General features: G+C 48.9%; 1 protein-coding gene and 1 long non-coding RNA gene across 4 annotated transcripts in view; one reads left to right on the forward strand and one right to left on the reverse strand.

Annotated features, from left to right (window-relative positions):
* The first annotated feature begins 3555 nt into the window (after nt 1-3555).
* LOC309515821 overlaps nt 3556-15679 on the forward strand; it is a 62177-nt gene continuing 50053 nt past the window's right edge. Inside the window, exon 1 of one of the 2 annotated variants that reach the window (XR_014212673.1) lies at nt 3556-3751. This is a non-coding gene — a long non-coding RNA (uncharacterized lncRNA). Of the gene's footprint in view, nt 3752-13334; nt 13546-15679 lie in introns of those variants that run through there. The other variant, XR_014212674.1, reaches the window with a different exon arrangement.
* DLX6 (distal-less homeobox 6) lies at nt 5406-11701 on the reverse strand. Of its 2 annotated transcripts, XM_082193994.1 has the most exons (4): nt 10608-11701; nt 8495-8688; nt 6970-7120; nt 6060-6157 (listed from the first exon to the last, which is right to left on the reverse strand). In XM_082193994.1, the coding sequence occupies exons 1-3, from the start codon at nt 11182-11184 to the stop codon at nt 6986-6988; spliced, it is 906 nt and encodes a 301-aa protein (XP_082050120.1). In that variant the 5' UTR covers nt 11185-11701; the 3' UTR covers nt 6060-6157; nt 6970-6985. The 2 variants fall into 2 exon arrangements, with proteins under 2 accessions (XP_082050119.1, XP_082050120.1); XM_082193993.1 differs by lacking the exon at nt 6970-7120 and having other exon boundaries at nt 5406-6157; nt 10608-11695.

Consider the following 15679-nt stretch of genomic DNA (forward strand, 5'->3'; position numbering starts at 1 on the left):
CCTCAGTCCCCTGATTTGCTCTGTTCTTAATTCCCGCTCTTCTTATTCCTCCTTCCCCCCCTTCCCTCCCTCCAACAGAATCAACCCCGGCTCTCTCTCTCTCTCTTTCTCGCTCTTTACCCCCCTCCCCCTCCCGATTTTGATTTGATCGCTCCCGTTCACATTTCACTTTTGTATTTCTCCCCCCCTCTTCCTCTATCATTACTCATTGAGTGCCCCGTGAAATTACAATCGTACATTTTCAGCTCAGCAACCCATTTGTAGTGGAGGAGAGAAGGAGGAGAGAGAGAAAAAAAGAGAGAGAGAGAGGTCTAAATAATGGCCGAATTAGCCCTACTGGACAGTTTCAGATGTAACACTCTGTAATAATTATATTGCAGGCTGGATTAGGATGCTATTATCATAATCTGGACGTTTACAATTATCTGTAATTTGCAAAGATGCGCCAGGTCTTGATTACAGCGGTGTTTTTTTTTTATCAAGCTAACCATCACTAAACAGTGACAGTAATAACAGCTAATTTTGCTGGCAATATAAGAGGTGCTGGGGTGTGCAAACAATTTCACACCTGGATATGCTCAGTCAACCAAGAATATAGAGAAAGAGCTTCTGCCCTGAGACTCAGAAAAATATTCTCCTCTGCTTCTCTCCACTATAGATTTCCTTAGACCCTCATCTCTGCTTAACAGGTTTTGCACGGGGGTAAGTTTTTTTTGTTCGGTTTTAAACCTCCTCGACTGCTGCCGCATATCCCATCAGCTGTACCTCTTCACGTTTTAATGATGGTTACTTTTATTATTATTATTTTATTATTGCAAAAAGAAAGAAAGAAAAAGAAAAGAAAAAGGAAACCCTGATCATTCTAATTTCTCGATTTTCCTTACTTAGACCTTTCGATAAGCGAGTTACACGGACGCACATTTATTTATTTACTTGTTTGTTTGTTTGCCTGCTTTTATTGTAGCTTTTATTGGGGGGCGCTCTGCGGTTTGGGTGGGCGGCTCAGGATTCCCACATTTTCAGTGACTCACGTAGAGGTTCAGAAATAAGGGGGGTGTATATGGGAAGGGGGTGTTGTCTCGAAAACGAACCGGTGAATGTGTGTTGCGAGGCGGGCGGGCAGGCGGGGGGGTTGGACTCGCTATGTTGTCAACATCAGTGAAGTGCCATTTGGGAACTCCCGGTTGAGAATGACAAAGAAATACTCCACGGTGTTTTCCCTTCGAAATCTGGGTTTCCATGTTTAATGCAGAGTCGTCCCATTGCTTGAAAGTGGTCTGATCCACTGTGTTAGCTGGTGTGCGTGTGTGTGTGTGTGCTTCATCTTCTCTAAGTCTGGAAGGATATTGCACGCTTACTTACAAGTAAATCCCATTCGTGGGACGTTTCGGAGTAGACAAGTAAAGAATAGGGCTGTGAAACCCCCTTCGGGATTTCCCCTAGGTAAATGTTCTTAAAAGCAAGTGTGTGGTTTTTTTCCTTTTGTTTTTAAGAGGGGTATGTCGATTACAGCTCAGCTAGACACCCAGCCCAGCAATCAGGCTGCCGAAATACCGATTCTACTTCCCGCTCCTACTTTATGCGAGACACACCAAACTGGGAAAGAAATCCCATGTATTTCAATGGCGCACCGCCCTGCTTCTACTTATGCCCTTTCACGAGCCTTTTCACGGTCTCATCTCGCAAAGCAACCCGTTGCGGGGGGGGGGGGAGTGAGGGTGTTAAAATCCAGGTTGCTTGAACAGACTGGAGAACCTCTTCTCGGTTTAAAGGGGTTATAAATTTGGCCTGGCTGAGTTCGCCAGTTTCTTTCCCTGTTCTACTTCAGAACATTTACACACACAAACAAACACTCCAGTTCTGCGTGGGTTGTTTATTGCTTTTGAGGCTCCGATTCCTCAGGAACAATCCGGATCTACATGGCCTTTCGGCTTGGATTTCAATGGAAGAGGGATTATCCACACGCACAAGCCAGTGCGCGCCCCCCATATTACCTCCCCAGGTACCCCTTCCTGTTTATCTGGAAGTGGGATCAGTACTATTAGATATGTGATTAATTTGAGGGACTTTACGGGTCTGGGGGTGTCCTCTGTTTAGCTGCAAAGAGTTTTCTGGTGAAGCCCTAAAAGGAACCCCTTTTTGAGAAGCCTGCTCAATTCTGGCACAATTGTCCCACTCTTATCTATAGATGACGCTGTTTCTCGAGCGCCTCGGCGTCGGCGACCCTCACCCTCAGAAGCAGACAGGTAAACCTTTCTGGCTCCCCAGCTCGCCGCCACCGAGGCCCTTCCTGCAAGCACCTTCCACGATCCCTGCTTCATCTAAACGTCCATTGAAAAACGAGCAAATCGTCCTTCCGGCTCTTAACACAGACAGGGCGAGCGCGATTCCTTATACATTGCTCAGAGGAAGTCGGAGAGAACCGATTGTCCCAATCCTGAAAGTCAGTCCCATTTGAAAGCGATGGAACTGACTTCTGAGTAGAGCCCGCTAGAGGATTGTGCTGCTACACAACAGACATAAGAATGGGGAGGGGGAAGACGAGGACCCTTCTCATCAACTCCCACCAAGAACCGGATTTTGATGGTAGACTAAAAGTGGACCAAGCCCTCGAGATCTAGTAAAATGGGAGGAACTAACCAGTGAAAGGTTAACATGTCATCCTGGATGCACTGCTCGTGTGTATTGGGGGGGGGGGAGTTTGAGAGATGTATGTGTGTTGTGCAGGGGTAGAGGCAATGCGTAAGGCCGGATAAATAAAACAAGCCCCTCCAGTTAAGCCAACATACTAGAAATTCAGCGGATTTCAATCTCCCGTCCAAGATCCTCAAAATCACGACAGCTCTGTCCCTGATTTCATCAGCGTGAGCCCTACCATCCTCTAACTCTGCCCTGATCCTGAACGTATTTACTTTACTCCTTTGGCACTGAAGGCCGCATTCAGCTCAATGGTACTCACTTCCCAGGAAGCGTTGCTGAGAACTGGGATCTGCATCCAATCTGACGGGCTTTGTGGCTTCGCTCGCAGCATCCCCATTTTTCCTGTGGTTCCATTGGTTTGGGGAGGATTATCCTTCATCAGAAAGTCTTGGGGGCTCTTCCTACAAAGGGAAGGGGCTACCCCTCGGTTTAAATGTATGATAGCTTTCTCACTCCCTAACACGAATCTGAATAATTCAGTGAACCCCACAACCAGCTGTACCTCAGAAGCCTCTTCCATTCTTCATAGCATTATAATTTTGGTTAATTTTCAATTTTAGGTCCTACGTCTCTGCAATTTGTGTATGAATAACAGAATAATTTCCCTCTTTTGTTTCGCCTTTCCTGTTCCTGAATCTAAATAAAGATGGCTTTTTAGTATTAAAAGTGGAAGAAAATTACAGGTAATTATCTTTGACGGTAAAAACGCTGTAATCAGCGGGCTACATGAAAAATTACTCTAATTATGGCTGCATTTAAGAGAATGGGGGGAAAAACCTTCTTATGGATAAAAACCTTAAATTGTCCCCAATGTCTGCCTCAAATTGGATGGCACTGCAGCTGGGGGCTTTGTTCACAATTGATCCTGGGGAGAGCTGAACCCAAAGTTTCACAGTGGGAACGAGGAGGGGGGGAAGAAAAGAAAACATTTTTTCCTCCTAATGTAACAATGCGAATGGTAGAAAATGACAAGACTTGATCGGTTTTAAGCCATTCTGAAGACTGACTGAGCGTGGAAGTTGCTCAACAAAAAACCGGCGCTGGTATATTGGTAAGTAGTCTTGGCTTTTGTGTCTAATTATAGTGACTGTCCTTTTGCACGACTGTATGTAGCTGTCATTATACGGAGCACTCTGAGGATCTCCATTGACTTCTGATAAATGGCTCAGTGGTTTCAAGGTTCATAATTTGAAGGATGCCCAGGGCTCTAGCCATTAATTCTCGCAGTATGGGGCATCCTGCTTGTGTGACGAAAGGGGCTTTTCGTGGTGCATGATTTCTCGCCTTTGCACCACCCTAAGAAGGATATGATTCGTCCTGGACTCGGCAATGGGGACCAGGGAGCGCTGAGAGAGAGAGAGAGAGAGACCTGGGGAACATTATTACGCAGCGTTAGCTAGTCTGTTTGGCGGAGGAGTGTGTGAGAGAGCTGGTGGGGTTGCGGGGGGGGGGGTGAGAGACCATCACCCTCTGCCACCTACAAAAGCAGGCAACCTCTCGACTTTTTGCCAAATCTTCCAAAAGGCAGTTCGAGGGCAGCTTTCGCGCCGCCAGGGTTGAAAACGGAAAAGAAAATTCCGCGGGATTCTGGAAATCCACGAATTTTCTCTGCGAGGCAGAGAATCCGGAGGGGACCCAAGTCGATTAAGAGCAAGCCACTTTGATGCTGTTGGTTTCAGAGGGTGCAAATTGGCTTGCAGATCCAAAGCAAGTCTCCTTTGCACAAAATAATTTTTACTGGTTAGCCGGGCAGATAGGTAGGTCGCAAAACAGATGCGATGTTAGGACTGGTGCACGCGTGTGTGTTATGTCATAAGCATCTATCTAGCTACTGACGTGATACATCTATGGCATAGATAACTACATGGGCATACATCTCTGACCATTACTATATTATATTATATTCTGTCTGTATAAATCTTAGGCAGGCAGGCCATGCAGAGCACGTCTACTCTAGAGCAGCCCTGTGGTACTCTGTATGTGAACTATACGAAGCTGCCATCCTAAGCACGGTTACTGAGGAGGACAGTTCCGCCGAGTAATAAATTTCACGTGACTGCATTTAGGATTTAAAACATGGGTGGTTCCTGGAAAGGCGCGGGAAAATAACCTTTCCAAAGCTGTAGAGTAACGCAGGACTCTTTTGACATTTTGTGGCTTTTACTCTATATATGAAAGGAGACAAAACATACAAAGTATATATACAACTAAAATTCAACAATATGTACAACAAGGTTGCTGGGTAGGCAGCTGAGAGACCGAGAGAGAGAGAAAGAGAGAGCTGCCAGCCAGCCAGGGAGGGAGGGCAGGTGGGTGAAAGAGATTTTAGCCTTAGGATGGGGTGCGGTTTTGTTTTGTTTTGGGGGTTTTTTTGTATGTATGTTACTCCCCGCCCCTCAAATTCTCTTTCTCCTGCGGCAATAATACATAGGGGGTGGGGAGTTTTCTTCTGCAAGCTCCACCGAAATGAATGAGGGCACAGCTCCAATTCATTACAGCGGGGCATGCGCAGGAGAACTTCTGGTCAGTTTTCAGGTGCTTCCTTAGTTTCAAGTGACTTATGGATGTGGGAGAGAATATAGTGGATTCGCCCTCACAGCTGCCGGTTCCACTCCGAGAAAGCATGCAGATTTTACTTCGTGGAAGTGTCCTAATTAAACTAGAAAAAAAGTTTTTCCGCCCGCCCGCCCCCGCCCCAAACGGTATTTTCTTCTCCCTTAAAAAAAAAATAAATCCCTTTCTCCGCCCCTCCCTTTCCAATCTTTTTGTTGTTGTTGTCAATCTCGGTTTAGTGAATAAAAATAGGATCGCTTCTTTTTCATTGAATAAGTTTTGTTATTTCTGTCGTGTGCTGTTGTTTTAAAGTTGCTGCGTGGACTTGGTGGGAAAAGTCTGTAAAAATTTTTTGCTTTTCGACTTGTACTCCCAGAGAGGTTTGGTGCCTCCGAGTCCCAAAGGAAATATCCCAAAGAGGAGCATCTGACGTGGGGCAGGACGCAAATGGTCTCTTTCTGCTCAAGATCAATCGCTGAGGTTTAAAGAGAAGGCGAAGGCGAAGCCGCCCCAAGTCTGTCTTCCTTTGCCACACACTCCAGATTCACCCAGAGCCCCGCGAGCTGCGCTGCTCCCCCCCACCCCCGCCCAGCTTGGCAAGGCAGCGCTGGAGACAGCGGCTCCTCCGGCGAGCTGTTTCTCTTGGCCCCGTTCACATCATTTGTGGTCTCTGCATTGTGTCTTGATGTGGAGAAGAGTACCAGTGAGAATAACCAGGCATGTAGCTATTGGGAGGCATGTTGACTCCTTTGGCAGAGGCTGAAACGTCCCAGACAGGAGGCAAACCTGGAGACCGCGGAGACAGGGTGGCAGAGCCCGGCAGGGGGTCGCTCTCGTGAGGGTTGCCGCCTTGCTTGAGCAGTTTCTTGAACTTGGAGCGCTTGTTCTGGAACCAGATCTTCACCTGCAACCGAAAGGCAGAAGGCATGAGAGGTCTGCTAGGGGAGGAGGGGTGGGGTGAGGTGGGGGACTTAAGGCAAATAGACAGTTTCAAATCCATCCATGTAGCTATATCTGTCTGTCTATCCAATCTTCCTTCCTTCTTCTCCCTCCGTGGCATGAACTTCATGATCTCCCCTCCCCGCTTCCATGGCCATTGTTTGAATCGCCCGCAATTAGGACTTGCTTAAGTAAACTGCGCTGAGACTGTTTGGAAAGGCTATTTCCTTCTGGGGGGACAGTTACAATGCGTGAGTCCCGTTCATTTTTTTCTTCTTCACGCGTCCATTGAAGGCAACCTACGCAGACTGAGAACCTGCGTGCGTGTATGGATATGATACCCATCGTCGGCCTATATAACGTATTACTGCATAAACGTCAAGACACGGCTACCGTTTTAGGACCCGAGTGGGGAGGGGAACCAGGGCAGAGGAGGCAATCTATCCCAGTGTTTCCCAACCTTGGGCCTCCAGCTGTTTTCGAACTACAATTCCCATCACCCCTGACCACTGGTCTTGCTAGCTGAGGATTATGGGAGTTGTAGTCCAAAAACAGCTGGAGGCCCAAGGTTGGGAAATGCTGATCTATCCTACCCACCAGCCTCCCTCTGTATTATGAAACCCCACCTCCACCCCCACTTTAACCCTCCGTCCTTTTGGAGAGGGACACAACGCTAAAGCCCTGAGCCATCACCGGCGCCATTGATCTTGATGGGACCGAGGCGAGATCCTAACCACACATACTCAGAAGTTTTTCACCGAAATCAGCTGGACTTACTTCCAAGTAAATGTGCTTAGGAAGGGGTGCCACTTCCACTTTTACGAGTTTTAAGATCAGGCTCTAAAACCGTCTGCAGCTGCACCTTCAAGGGGGGTCTAAATTGGCTTAAATCCCAAAACGCGTCAGTTTTGTTGGATTCCAGCTTGGCCTACAAAGAAGTAATACGTGAGTCAAAAGAAAAAGGAAGAGAGAGAGAGCAGCCCATTTCGTAGAGTGAGGGGGGGGGGAGAGGAGAGGGCCAGGAGAATTGATCTACTTCCCTGAGCAAGATGGTGATCTGTAGCTTATCGCGGAAATCATCCCAGTGGCGTAAAACCAACAAAACTGAGCCTTACATACATTGAAAATTTAATAAAACAAAAACAGTAGATGGAAGTTTAAAAAAACAAAACAAAAAAAGAAGTAGCATCAACAACAACAACAACAACAACAACAACCAGCCTTCTGCAGCAATGTAAGAGAGCTAGGTGTCCTTCAAATAAGAGCTTTTTGCAAACATCCCAGCTGGGAAGGTGACAGTGTCCTGTCTCTGTACCACAGTTTAGGTGCTCGGATTGTCATTAAATATGTGTGGTGGTGATATGCTGCTTTTTAAAGACACCTCCTGTCTTCTTTTGCCTTCAAGGTCGCCCCTATATCACAATAAGGCACCAAATCCCAAATGCCCCTCTTTGCCTACATTCCTGGCAACCACCAGCGGATCCAATGAACATGGTTTATCCCTGTTGTTTTTGTTTTTTTCTGTCCGAAAGATTACAAACTGCCACAAAAAGGTTTTTTTATTATTATTCTTCCTTTCTGCATTCATGAATTCAAATTAATCGTTTTCCTTCTTACCTCGTGTGTCATTCAGGTTTAAATCTGCTGGGAAAGCCAGAACACACCAACCACATTTAACTGTGGCTTAACTCGCTCTAATTTTGTACACGCTTCCCTTTGATCGTCAGCTCTATCATCACCTTTTGTACATTTCGCCTAAGGGCAAGCACTGAATTTCAGTTACTCATCCAGGATAATTTACTATTGAATATTACTAGGGAAGGTGCGCTTTCTTCGGGCCTAGAGGCTGTGCACCGTATGAAATAGATTTCCATTTCACCGTATGAAATAGATTTCCATTTCTACCAGCAAAGGATGGGGAGGAGGTTTCTCGGGCCCCCAACAACCTTTTTGTTTTACGTATAAATTCATTTCCACCTCAGTGCTTATTATCACCTTCAGATTTGGGCTGTAACTAAGTAGATGCATGCCCAGATTCTGGAGTGGTGAACTCAAACCTTTCTCAATGCACCATCAAAACAGACTGAATTTGAAAAATAATAATCATAGAGAGAATGATATTTCACCAACGCATACTTGGCCATGTTTTTTGCAGTCCACCGACCTGGGCAGCTGAGCTTCGCTTTTATTCCTAGCCTTTGGCCAATGGAATTAGTGATTTGTCTGCTTTATTTTGGCCTGGCCTGGCCTTCTCTCGGAGCCCAGGATCCCAGGGATCTCTCTGGACTTCCCCGGGAATTACCTGTGTCTGAGTTAGTCCTAATGAAGCTGCCAGCTCTGCTCTCTCGGGAAGCGCCAGGTACTGGGTCTGCTGGAAGCGGTGGTTTAAAGCCTGCAGCTGGAGACTCGAGTAAATGGTTCGGGGCTTCCGGATCTTCTTCCCTTTCCCATTAAATCTTATCTCCCCGTTTTCGATAACTGTGGTTTTCTGTTGATCTGCAATAAAAAGAAAGTACATTTGAAGGGGGACGTCCAGCACAGCGAAGCCCTTCTATGAGAGACACCCCGGATTTTGTTTTGGGTGCTTTTCATGTTGGGGAGGTGGGGGTGGGGTAGGAAATCAGAGACAAAGCCATTTCCATGCCAACAGAGTAGAAAATGCACATAAGAAGGTCAGGCCGCCGACAAATCCTCCAGGCAACCTTCTGCGGCGGATGATTCACTTTGACCTGCAAGATCTACCCGCTTTCCTGACAGCTTTGCTACCCAGGCGTGCTAGGAAATTCATGATACACTCTTAATACAAGCAGTACTTCGCTCAAACAAAAACTACTGCTATTTCCAGAAATCCCTGGTCCATGGCAAAACTGCTTCCTTTTAACCGAGAACCTGAAATGCACCCTGTTGCCTAGTTTGTGACTACTGCATTGATCTCTCTTACCAAAACCTGTCGTCGTTTTTTTACTCCCTATACACACAAAGACACGCGCGCAGAGTTCATGCTACCTGAGCGTCTCATTTAATATTGGAATGTGTTTGAACTGCACACACAATTTGTATCTCCTAAATATGAATCTATCTCCAAACTTAGCATTTTCCCAAGGAATAAGCAAACAAGCAGAGTAGCATTTCTGCTTCGGATCTGTAGACGTATCTCCACAGCCAACGTACAGGTGCAAATGATTTTAGGAAGGGACGCGGAGCTGCGTCTTCCCTCGGCGACTTGCCATTTGTTTCTCGAGACGTTTACTGTAGATTAGCCATCCGATGGGTGCACGGACGGGATTTATAATGTCATTTTCTAGGCACAGTGGCGGGGGGCTAAAAATGTGATAAAATCGCGCAAGCAAAAAAACAACACACCACACACCTCTTCTCTGCAGTATATGCCCAACACAACAAGACACAGGAGTCACCAGCGTCTGACCTGGCTCTCTCGGGCGCTATCCCTGCTTTAGATTCTCTTTTTTCTCTCTCTGATCACCCTGCGTCAAAAGCAACAAAGAGGGAATAATCGTGGCAGAGCAATTCCTTCCCCAAAGAAGCCTGCAGTGCTATGGCAGTAGCCCGCCGTATCAGGAGATGGGCTACGGCCCGGGCGCTCTTTCTAAGCGCATTTCTTCGTCCTGCACAGACCACCGTCTTGGAGAGGGCATCCGCGGGCTAGGCAAACATCCTAGGAAAAAGCAAAATCACTCCTGTTCCTCTGGACGGCTACATTATCGCAGAAGAAAGCCAGCACGGTCTTCGCTTAAGGTTTTCAATCCACACAGTCCATGGGCAGCTTCCAAGTGGAGGGCAGCGCCTCGGAGTCCCCGAAACACGACACACGTGCCTGAGCATCCCCACGCGCGTCGGCCGGCGGCCTGCGTCCAGGCACGCGTGTGGATGGATCCCAGAGGCAAACTCAGGATCCGGAGCACGCAAAGGGAAGCCAGGAAAGAGTTGCCGAAATCCGAGCCACGCTTACAGGAAAGCAAGTCCTCTGGAAGCGAATTGTTGTTGTTTTTTTTTTTTTGCGGGGGGGGGTGTTACCCTCCCAATGAAACCTGCACGGGATCGGGGTGAGGAGATGTCATTTCAAACAGAGATCGGAGCGGAAGAGAGCCAAGGGATCCCCATGCAAAGTAGCAACACCCCCCCCCTTCGCCCAAGAAATCCTGCGTATTGATTTGTAAACTTACTTCCGAGGGAAGGTTAAAAGTGGCGAGAGAAGGAGGAAGAAGAGGCAGGCGATGGAGGGAAAGCGAGGGAAGTGCAGCAGGAAAAGGAGACAAAGGGAGAGGAAGGGCATGCGGGAAAGAGAGACAAAGGAAGCCGGGAGCCAGCGGGCCGGCCGCGGGGGCTCGGCCCGGGCATCTCCGCGCCCGTCTCGTGGGAACGCTCCGTCACGCGTTGCCTCCCGTGTCACCCACCTGCGTCGTCCGGCCTCGCCGTCCCGCCCGCGCCTCCTCCTCCTCCTCCTCCGCCTCCTCCTCCGCCGCCGCCGGCGTGGTAGGGCTGCAGGTAGGGGCTGTGCTGCGCGTGGCTCACGTAGGGGTAGGCGGCGGCGGCGGCGGCGGCGGCGGCCAGCGAGCGGTGGCTGTACGAGTTGGCGGCGGCGGGGCCGGCCGGGTAGGGCGCGGCGTGGTGGTGGTGGTGGTGATGGTGGTGCGGGTGCTGGTGGTGCGGATGCGAGTGCGAGGCGGGCGCCGCCGAGTGCAGGCAGTGCAGCGGGTAGTGCGCGCCCGCCATGGCCGCCGCCGGCGAGCTCTGCTGCTGCTGCTGCTGTTGCTGCTGCTGCTGCTGCGCCGAGTGCGAAGAGCCGCCGCCGCCGCCGGGCGCCTGAGCCCCTGGAGGAGGCGGCGGCTGAGGCGGCGGCGGCTGAGGCGGCTGCTGAGGCGCCGGCGGCGGAGGCGGCTGCTGCTGCTGCTGCTGCCCGAACTCCATGAAGGCGGATTTGGACGAGTCCGGCGCCTCCAGCCCGTCAGCCATCGTAGTCATGGTCATCATCCAAGTTGGGCAGCCAGCGACGAGCGCCTCAGCCCGGCTACTCGGCGTCGTCGTCGTCGTCGTCGTCGCCCCCCTCGCGCTCCCGCCACCTTCGAGGGAGCCTATTAGCCTGCGCCGGGCGGGAATTAGCGACGGGGCTCGCGCGCTATTCCCCCCCCCCCGGGCGCGCTTTCCCCCCCTTCTTCTTCTTCTTTAGCGAAAGCTGAGGAGGGGGGAGAGAAAGAGAGAGAGAGAGAGAGGTGGGAGAGGGGGAAAAGAGAGAGGGGGAGAAAGAGAGAGAGAGAGAGAAAGAGAGAGAGAGAGGGAGCAATAGGGGGAGAGGGGCCTTGTTAACTGAGGGAGGGGTGGAGGGGAGGAGTGTGAGAGGCGCTGGGGAGGGAAAGAGAGAGAGGGAAAAGGAAGGAGGAGGAGGGGGGGCCAGAAAGAGAGAGAGAGAGAGAAAGAGAACGGCAGACTTAGTCCTTCCCGGGGCTTTTCCCCTCACGCTTCTTCTTTCCCTCCATTTGGGGGCCTTTTTTTTTTAATACCTCAGACACACACGTTCCCTCTCTCGCACCCTCCCCTTCTCTCTCCCTCTCTCCGGTTGGGGTTTGTTATTAGGTTTTTGGTTTGGTAATTTCTTTCCCCCTCATTAAGGGGGGGGAACCTTGAGGGAGTTTAAGGCAAAAGCAGAGAGAGAGAGAGAGAGAGAGAGAGAGAGAGAGAGAGAGAGAGAGATAACCCCCTTTCTCTTTAAGGTGGATTCTCTTTCATAAAGTTGTGCTTCTGCTTTTCGACTTGAGGCAGCAGGGGGAGGGGGAGGCGCACGACAACACACAACAACAGCGGGAGCGGGAAGAGGGGGGGTGAGGTGGAAAGAGAGAATACGCCACAAGTCGAATGGTTGGTCCCCAAAGGGCAGCGCCTCCCCATTGGTCATTCCGCCCGTGACGTCACCCAGCCCGGGCACTTCTACTGGCGTCAGCGCGAGCCCACCTTCTGCACAACTTCAGAGCTCGCAGCGAGCGAGAAGCAGCCAGCCAGCAAGCCAGCTAGCTAGGCAGGCGCTTGGGGTGCATGTGTGTGTGCGCGCGCGGGCACGCGCGCGTGTATTTTGCGCCGCACACAACCACAACAAAGCTGCGCTCCGAAGTAGCACCCTCGCTTTTGCAAAGCCAAGGTCCCTTCCAATGAGCTATGGGTGTTTTCTTTCCAATTAAAAAGAAGAATGTGCATTTATTTTCCCTACTGTCGTTGCATCGCAGGCTATCGCTGCCTCGCACGTGTCCGTTAGGATTCACAACAACACTGTCCAGCCTTGGCGTTCAGAGCCAAAGCGGTGCCCAGTAAAGAACTGTAAATTATGGTCTAGAATCCTGGATGGTAACTCAGAGTTCTTCTGGACAAAATTAGCAGGGTTCCTTCCTGAGGTATTTTCCTGATGATGCAATGTGCCCAGGGGAAGGATTCATTTAAAACACACAAACACCTACTACGCGCGCGCGCGCGAACTCGTTTTTCGGAGCGCTGTCCTTGGATCAGTACAATAGTGTCTGCTTTTTCAGCATCCTGCTCCGAGGGCGAATCCTCAGAGATCTGTCAGTAATACATTTCCCCCCCTATTGAAAACAGAAGCTCCTGTAATGCTTTCAAATATATGCAAATGAGACATGCGGTTAGTGGTTTGGCAAATCTTGATTGCAATATAAACTACCCGAGGAAAAGTGCCTTCACCCTAAATTTGCCTTTCGATTACAATTCCAGTTGATTTTATTTTATTGTCAACATTGTTAATGATAAAAATAGAGTCGCTTCGCAGTTATTTTTACTTTCCGAAAGGAGGCAATTAGACTTCTAATCAGGAATACACAAAAAGGAGAGAGAGAAAAATCTCCCATGATTAACTGCACTACTTTGTTCAAATTGCAGCTATAAAATTCAGAACAATTTGCCTGTAATGATTATGGACTGGGTTTATTTTGGGAGGTGGAATAAAAGTGGATATAGCATAAATTATCCTCTAATTATACACCAGTGTCGCCTCAATTATCCTCTTATCAAAATGGTTGTCTAACTGCCGCATTTAGTTTCAATTCTCTCCCATTTTTTTCTATAAAAAGAACCTCATACCTTGTTATTATTAATCCATTTATTATTTGCTAGGGGATTTATAACAGAACATCCAGGTGGTATCGCCACATCTCTCGCAAAGATGGACTGGGGAAAGACATTAAGTTGGAACCAACACGCCAGCGGATCTATCGCGTTCTCGTTCTGGGGGACAAATCAGCTTGTGCTTTCTTTTTTTAGACAAAAAAGAATCTGTCGTCCACTGAGCAGGGAAACATTAGGATCCTTGGAGATTTACGGAAAAGGAGTCAGGTAGGGGGGGGGGACCAGACCGCTTTCAAGGGTGGGGGAGAGAAGAAGCTAGAGAAAGTTGGAGAGGCTGATAAACCTGCCGGCTTTCCCTACATCGGCAACTTTTCTCCTGGAGGTGGGGGGAAATTTATCCAGACCAAGGGGACGTGTGATATGACATTGCTACGAGATTTGTTTGTTGCAGATCTGGCAAGTATTTATTTTTTAAAAAAATAAGGCCTGGAATTGAGAAGGATCAAGAAGAGGTTCTCTCTCTCTCTCTCTCTCTCTCTCTCTCTCTCTCTCTCTCTCTCTCTCTCTCTCCCGCCCTCCTTCTCGCCAGGTCATGACAAACCTTAAACAAATAGTTGGCTCTTAAGAATCCCACGGATCTTGCCATTTTTCGCGTTACGCTTTGCGTTCAAAAGGTTTGGTTGCGCTTTGAGATGGGTAAGGCAGAGAGATCACCGCTCTGTTGTTGGGTAACTTGTTCACGGGACAGGGAGTGTGTGTGGGGGGGGGGAGTGTGTACCTCTTTCAGAGATGATGGGCTGTTTCCCCCCTCCCCCCCTCTTTCTCGGCGTTTAACTCCTGGAGCCTCTGGAGTCGGTTCAGTAACTCTGAATGCAGCTCTAAGTGTCTTGCCTTGTTCGCGGAGTTCTTAACAAGAGTCATACTCCGACACTCGAATAGGGTAACCCGAGACGGGCATTTACAAATCTCCAATGCCCTTTTTTTAAAAAATAAAAAATGTTCCTAGTCCTATGGAAGAACTGGGGTGGTGGTGGGGAGAGAGAGAGAGAGGTGGTTATGGAGTGGCGCGATTTTTAATACTGTATTTAAGAAAGCTGAGCGAAGGTCCAACTAGCGTTCTGCTGCCAGTTTCCTGAGAGACTTTCTTCCTAGGGTGTAACTAACGCGCAGGTAGATTTGGCAGGTTTATTGCTTTATACCCTCCAGCTTCTTGTTAACAACCGTCGGGGAAGCGGTTTTCTGCAGGTGCCAAGAACAGTCGCGTTTCTCATTTGCTTTTCGGAAAACACTGGGGAGTGGAGAGAGGACTGGGTTAGGGAGAGTTTCTGTTGTCGGTGTTATTTATTTTTCTTTCTCTCTCTCTCTCTCTCTCTGAAAAGCTCTGCCCGGTGCTTTTCTAGGATTGCAATTCCTATGCACGCTTACCTGAGGGTAAGTCCGCATTTGAACTCACTGGCAATGAATTCGGAGTGAACTCGCACAGGATCCATCTGTGGCTATATATGTGTTTGTGTCCTGCCACACGAACCTCTGCTAAAGCAGATGATATGAGAGCGAAATCGTCAAGCGGTTTTATTTTCAAGGATATAAAATCAGGAGAGAAACGCGCGCGCGTGAAGCGGGGCGGGGGAAGAGGCTGCGAGATCCATAAGCAGCTCACCAGGCAAATATGTTGGTGGGTAAAATGCCCCCCCTTTCTTTGAGAGTTTGTGATATCCAAGGGAACGAATCCCTATATAGAAATGTGTATAGAATTATCGTTTGTATCAATCTATTCATTCGCCTCTTTTGAATGGGGACCTTTCTGTATTTGTTCTAAAATGCTCGGCGAGATGTATATCCTTTATCTGTTCTGTTCCATCACTGACGTAACAGACACATACACGCGCTATGCACACACATACACATAGTAAGGTGATCTCTTTTATTGGTCCAACTCTGTTGATATAGAAATACGCCAACTTCTAAGCTACACACGAGGCGGAAGAACTCGGTGCAGCTCGAAGGCTTGCATACCCACCCACCTGCGGTGTGATTGCCCCAAATACAAGATATCATTCTACCTACGTTGCCATCCCTGTTCTGAGCTTCTTTGCCCCCCCCCACTACAGCATCAAGGTGTCGAGGCGTACCTAGCATGGTTGTGATCACGAGTCTCTTACCTCAAAGCAGACCAGTTGCTATTATTTTGGCTCTGTTGATGCTTTCGGTTCTCTTGCTAACATACGCCGCTCTACCTATAGACAAACACAACTCTTGGCAAAATCTGCATGGCGATTTTTAATACATCCGCACAGGTGGCGCCGACCTCTCTTTCATGTGTCTAGGATGGATGGACAAACTCCCCGAACGATTTTTCTCACCCGGGTTTTCCTCTCGCCACCCCTAACTGGTTGAACTC

The sequence above is a fragment of the Podarcis vaucheri genome, assembly GCF_965113315.1.
Source record: "Podarcis vaucheri genome assembly, chromosome: 12".
NCBI lineage: Eukaryota > Metazoa > Chordata > Lepidosauria > Squamata > Lacertidae > Podarcis > Podarcis vaucheri.